General features: G+C 62.7%; 1 protein-coding gene across 1 annotated transcript; it reads left to right on the forward strand.

Annotated features, from left to right (window-relative positions):
• Nucleotides 1-714: 714 nt before the first annotated feature.
• LOC135112441 (uncharacterized) lies at nt 715-6205 on the forward strand. Its single transcript, XM_064026902.1, has 2 exons — nt 715-2372; nt 2467-6205. Exons 1-2 carry the CDS (start codon nt 715-717, stop codon nt 6203-6205), a joined length of 5397 nt encoding a protein of 1798 aa, XP_063882972.1.
• The last annotated feature ends 271 nt before the right edge of the window (nt 6206-6476 follow it).

Consider the following 6476-nt stretch of genomic DNA (forward strand, 5'->3'; position numbering starts at 1 on the left):
CCCTTCGAGGTCCTCCGCAGGACGAGGAAAAACATCACCATCAAGAGAAACGGCTCTTCTGACGTCATAGCCATAGACCGAGTCAAGCCCGCCTACATCCTGCACACCCCGACGGCACCTCACGACCCGACATCGCCGGCCACGCCTTCAGCACCACGCGCCACAGCTAAACAGCACGTATCGTTCGTCGTGCCTCCTCACTCGGGGGAAGTTATGTAGCAAATAATCTAGTCAGCCATAGAAACATCCCATTTTCTCTCATATTCAGGGTACACTAAAGCTTACGCGCTTCTCAGAACCAGTAATGTAAACACAAGTCACCGCTCCAAGCACTCCGTTTTCTCTTATATGTTTTCAGCCTCCCGTTCTCTTTCTACTGCACAGATTTTTCGTCTTTCATCTCTTCTTCCTCATTTTTTTATACATACACATTCTGTGCACGCTTTTCGACACATACGTTACACGTCTTTTCTATACATCATATTACTCCTTTCTTCACACAGACATACACACACACATTCACTCTCTTTGTCCATATCTTTATGTAAATCATTTTTTATGTTCAGTATTTCTTGTGTACATGTTCATGTTTTGTTAAATAAAGTTCCTCACAGTCACGACTGGGCCACGGTCGGGGTCGGACGTGGTCGCTGCCACGCTCCCTCTGACCTACCCTAAATACCACGTGTGTCGTTCCCGCCTCGTTCAATCGTCATGGCATTCAACAGTGACCAAGTGCTAGTGCTGAACAACGGTTCAGGGAAGAGGGCAAGAGCATCCTCTTCTTCAGCATCCCTAAAGTGCTCCACGCCCAAGAAAGCGGCCCGTAACCTGCTGGAGGACAGCAGCAGTGATGAGCGCTCACCGAAGCGAGCCACCCGCAGCCTCCAGCCTTCATGGCAGGAGGACAACGCTACCGAAGCGGACTGGGCCCCACTCGACCTCTCCGTTTTCAGCGACGTGGTGCAGCAGCAGCAGCAGGACGGCGGTGAGGAGCAAGGATGGACTACCGTCACGACCAGCCGAGCTCGCCGCCACCAGCCCCCGAGGCCCAAGTTCAAGCTGGGCAGCCTGGGCGAATACGAGAACTCTTACCGAGCCATCTCTGCCCTCGAGAGGGAGTATCCGACCCTTCGGATACAGGTAAGGGTTAATCTCAAGGGTGAGCACGTGGTCACGCCCAAGGACGAGGATTCCACGGCACTCCTGCGCCGCATCGCGGAGGAAGGAAACAGGGTGCTCCTCCTCGACCCAAGCGAAAAGAGGCACAAGGTGGTGCTGGAGCGCTACCCGCTCGACCTGCCTCTCGAGGCGGTAGAGGCTCACCCTCAGGTGACCTCCGCCCAGCGTCTGACCTCCAGGAGGGACAAGTTGCCCACGAGACAGGTGCTACTTGTGTGTGTGGGGCCGCCGCCCGCCAAGTTGGATCTCGGCTGCTGGGGCAGATACTCCCTGCGCCCCTACCAAGGTGAGCCTGTAAGATGTTACAGGTGCCAACGGTACAACCACCTGCAGGCGCGGTGCGAACATGCCGCCAGGTGCGGCGTGTGCAGCCTGCCCCACCCGACGGAGGAGTGCATCGCCCGCCATAAGGCCAACGAGGCAACCACCGCCAGGTGCCCAAACTGTGGGAAAAACCACCACGCGTGGAACCCCCAGTGCCCTGAGAGGCTCCGTAGGATGCCTCGTTCACGCCAGCAGCAACAACAGCAGTCTCAGGCGCCACCAAGGCGGCAACGTCGACGTCGCCATAAAGCGTCGCATGGGCAGCCCCGGCAACAGATCGCTCAGCCCCAGCAGCAACAGCATCCACCACGTGGCCAGCCAGGAAGGTCAGCGCGAGATCCCGTTGCACCCGCCCCACCTCCAGTCAGGTCAGCTTGGGTCCCGCGGCAGGCCCCCTCAGCCACCCCCCCACCCCCGTCCCAGCCAGCGGCAAGACCGGAAGAGATTAACCGGCAACCCCCTCACCGCCGACCCGAGGTACAGCCTCCAGCCATAGGCACGGAGAGCCGCACCCCCTCCGCCCACCCCTCCACTCGCTCAGGTAGCACCCCTACCAAGCATGCTCGAGCCAAGCCCCACCACCCGAGCAGCGGCACACAAGGGAGAGACCCTCCCGGCGACGCCCCCGCCCGTGCGGCGACAGGCCCAGCACCGACAACGGTGAGGAGGAGAGCCATGGTCCCGAGCGATCCTCTCCACGGGGTGCCCGCCTGTCTCAGCGAAGAAACCCGCGCGGTGGTCAACTGCCTCGTGGCGCGGATGGTGCAGTTGATGGCGGAGCTGCTTGCCAGCCCTGATCACGTCCCCGCTAGGCGGGACGATCTGGACGCGCTTCTCCGCCAGGAGACGGCCACGGCCATCTCTGAGTGCGGCCTCCTGCCACCACCGCTGAACTCGAGGGACCCACGTCTGTGCCCCTCCCTCCAACCACCAGACCTTCACCACCAACATGGAGAGGAGATATGCTGAGGGCGCCACCCACGCGGACCAGCCTGCAGGGCCCCCCAGGCTCAGAGTCCTGCAATGGAACGTGCAGGGCCTGCGACCCAAGAAACATCAAGTCCTACAGGCCGTCTTCGAGGAGCACCTTGACGTTGTGCTCCTCCAGGAAACACTGACGCCCGCCGACTTTGAATGGAGGGTGGCGGGCTACACCCTTCACTCGCTCCCCACAGCGGAGGGCACCCGAGGCTGTGCAGCGCTGGTGAGGAGCACAATCCCTCACCGCAGGGTTGCAGCCCCAGTCAACTGCGGGGACGGTGTGGAGGTCCTGGCGCTGGAGCTGCAGGTGGGAAGTCTCCCGCTCCTGGTATACAACGTATACAGGAGCCAGCGACACCAGCTGGAGGCAGGAGAGCTTCTCACCCTCGCCTCCCACTCCAGTCTCTTGGTTGCGGGCGACCTCAACGCCCACCACCCCATGCTACAGTCACCGTCCCCAGCCAACGAAACGGGCCGCCACCTGGCCGTGCTGCTCGAGGAAATCCCTCACGTGTGCCTTCTCAACACAGGGGAGGCCACCCACACCCGGGGAGGAAGGCTTGACCTCACGTTGGTCTCGAGTGACCTGGCGGCAGGCGCTACGTGGCAGGTGCACCCGACCCTCACCAGCGACCACTTTGCCACCCTCACCACCCTCCCAGTGGCCCCGCCGGTCCCACCCCGCCCGCCCCCACGCTGGAACATAAGGAGAGCGGACTGGACCAAGTTTCAGGCCTCTCTTGACGAGTGGTGGGCCGCCTATCAGCCGCCCGCCGACCTACATCAGCAGGAGAGGGACCTGACGACGGCCATCCAGACCGCAGCCGCCGCAGCCATCCCCAGGTGCACCCCGAGCCGCCGCCACCGGACAGACTGGTGGTACTACAACGAAGAGGTGCGCGAGCACAACCACCGTGTCAACCAGCACAGAAAACTGTACAAAAGGCGCCCCAACCCCAACAACCTAAGACTCCTACAGGATGTGGTGGCCCGCGCACGGCAGGTATCCCTGAGGGCCAGAGAGGCTAAGTGGCTGGAGTGGTGCGCCACTTTTAGCCACCACACGTCTCTAGGCCAGCTGTGGAGGAGCGTGAGGACAGCCTCCGGCGCTGCCCCGCCCCGCCCGCCCGCCCACCCGCACCCGCAGCAGGAGGCAGAGAGGCTTGCCACCATGTTCACCACGCGGAGCTCCAGTGACCAGCTTCCTCCCCAGACACAACGCATCCAGCAGCAGCTCCGACCACACCGCGACGAGGCTGTCAGGGAGGCGATGGAGGAAGCCGACGTGACTGACCAGCCCTTCTCCCTTCAAGAGCTGGAGCGGGCTAGGAGGAGAGGCCGCGACACGGCAGCGGGGGCGGACGGCGTGCCATACTCCATGTTGGCGCACGCTGGGCCGGCTGGGGACGCCGCGCTGTTGGCCACCATCAACGCCTCATGGATGGCGGGCTGTCTGCCGCCCGCGTGGAAGGAAGCCGACATTCAGCCGATTCCAAAGCCGAGGGAGCCCACCAAGATCAGACCCATCTCTCTCCTCAGCTGCACGGCCAAAACGGCTGAGAGGATGGTGCTCGCGCGGCTACAGTGGCGCGTGGGGCCCTCTCACCCACATGTGTTCGGCTACACCCGCGGAGTGAGCACGGCAGACAGCATCCTCGCCCTGCTGACCCAAATTGACCACCGCCCCGCCGTCATCGTCTTCATCGACCTCGAGAAGGCGTTCGAGCTAGCCAGCCCTCACGCCATCCTCGACGCACTCGTGCGGAAAGGGGTGCGAGGAAGGCTGCTGGCCTGGCTCCGCGACTACCTGCAGCGCCGCCGCGCCAGGGTTAGGTTCCAGGGCCTGAGGTCGACCTTCAAGGTACTTGAGAACGGGACGCCCCAGGGCGGCATCCTCAGCCCTCTACTGTTCAACCTGCTGATGGAACAGCTAGTGGCACTGCCTTTCCACGCTGGCACCGTCCTGCTGAGCTACGCCGATGACCTCGCCCTCGTCGTCACCGGAAGGGGCAACAAGCTCAGGAGGACGCAGCAGGCACTCGACCTCATCAGCGGGAAATGCCAGGACCTGGGGCTCAAGATCTCGGCAGAGAAGTCCCGGGCCATGATGGTGAAGGCGGCAGACCCAACCTGGCAGCTCCGCGTCCAGGGAGTTGAGCTGGCATGGACCAACTCCTACCAGTACCTCGGTGTGTGGGTGGACAAGCGGCTGTCCTTCACAGCCCACGCCGCCTACCTGAGGGAGAGGACGCAGTCTAGGCTGAACGTGATGCGGGCCATGACGCGAATCAGCGCGGGCGCCACTTTTTCCGTCCTGCGCCAGTACTACGTGCACGCTGTTCGCTCGCTGGTGGATTACAGCGCCCCCGTCCTCATAGCACTCTCTCCAAACCAGCAGGAGCGGATCGAGGTGCTACAAAACACCGCAATGAGGACCATGCTGGGGGCACCGAGGTGGTCCAGCGCATGCGTCATGCAGAGCGAGACCAGACTGGTACCCCTCACCACCAGGGTACAGCAGATCACGGCCTGCCGCGTAGCGAGGGTGCTGCAGCGTGACGCGGAGGGAGTGACACAGAGGAGACTGAGGCTGGCGGGGACGCAGGGTGCCGAATCTCTCCGCCGCAACCCGTGGCTGCTGCAGTGCACGCTGGCTACCCACAACCTGGCTCGCATGGAGAACTGGCCACAGGCGGACCTCCCTGCCCCCACCTTCCGCGCCCCACCCCCGTGGGAGCCACCCGCGGCAGAGTTCTCCGCCACACAGCTGCCCGCCAGCAAGGCGCTCTGCGCCGTGGAGGAGATGCGGCAGCACGCCTTCATGGCCATGGCGCAGGTCACCGAGCCAGACAGTGTTGTGTACTACACCGATGGCTCGGCTGACCCTGACAGCGGAAGGACGGGCGCTGCTGCCATCACCAGAGGGGCCGAGGTGTGTGAGAGGACTCCCGACCACTGCTCCACCCTGCAGACAGAACTGGTGGCCATCCTGCTGGCCCTGGAGCACGCTCAACACCGGCGGGAGCGCACCGTGGTGCTCCACACCGACTCCAGAACGGGGCTACAGGCTCTACAACAGCCGTATCCCAGCGACAACGTGGGCCTCGTCACCGCCATCCTGGGTAGCCTCCAGAGCCTCGCCGCGCAGGGGCGGCGGGTGAGGCTCAACTGGATACCCAGCCACGTGGGAGTACGAGGCAACGAGGCTGCTGACGCAGCCGCCAAGAGAGCTGCTAGTGGCCCCCAGGTGACAAGGCATGTGCCGCCCAGCCTGAGCCAAGTGAGGGCGCGAGCCAGGCTCGCCGCAACCAAGCGCGCCCGCCACACGCACCGGCAGCTGGAAACAAGGAAGAGACAGGCAGCTTGGTACGCCTCCGCCACTGGCTACCAGTCGTTGGACGCCTCCCAGCAGCAGCCCAGAGCAGACGGCGTGTTGCTGCAACGCGTAAGGCTGGGCTACTGCACCAGGGAACAGCTGTACGACGACTTTCGGGGGCAGGAGTGCGACCACTGCGGGAGGCACAGCCGCCACCCGCTAGTGCACTACCTACTGTCCTGTCCGGCCACCGCCGCCCTCAGACCAACGCCGCCACCACCGGCCCATCCTGTAGGCGGTGATCTCCTCAGCAGCCGCGAGGCCAGGGCTGCCCTCATCGTCCGCCACACGCCCACAGACCTGATGCTGCGAGTTCTCAGGGCAGCGCCCCCGCCCCGCTGAACAGGTCGCAGCTCCTTTCCTGACCGGCGAGCAGCACTCCTCGCCGCGCCACCGCACCGCCCACCACCGGGACCCAAGACTCCCCCACCTGCGGGCTGGTGCCCGCTTTGTGTATTATGTACATTCATGTATATTTTTTCCTTTGTGCAATATGTATATATGTATATGTTGACATAATACTCAATAAACCTTTAATAAATAAATTAAATAAAGTTAGAGAGAGTTTAACCAGTCTAACAAGTGGCTATAAATACAACCTTAGCTGGTGAAC

Source organism: Scylla paramamosain, chromosome 23, assembly GCF_035594125.1.
Source record: "Scylla paramamosain isolate STU-SP2022 chromosome 23, ASM3559412v1, whole genome shotgun sequence".
Lineage (NCBI taxonomy): Eukaryota > Metazoa > Arthropoda > Malacostraca > Decapoda > Portunidae > Scylla > Scylla paramamosain.

Excerpts from the sequence above, each read along its gene's own strand:
- LOC135112441 (XM_064026902.1), top strand. The coding sequence starts at position 715 with ATGGCATTCAACAGTGACCAAGTGCTAGTGCTGAACAACGGTTCAGGG. Across the intron at positions 2,373-2,466 it reads ACGGCCACGGCCATCTCTGA|ATATGCTGAGGGCGCCACCC; the intron begins GTGCGGCCTCCT and ends CATGGAGAGGAG.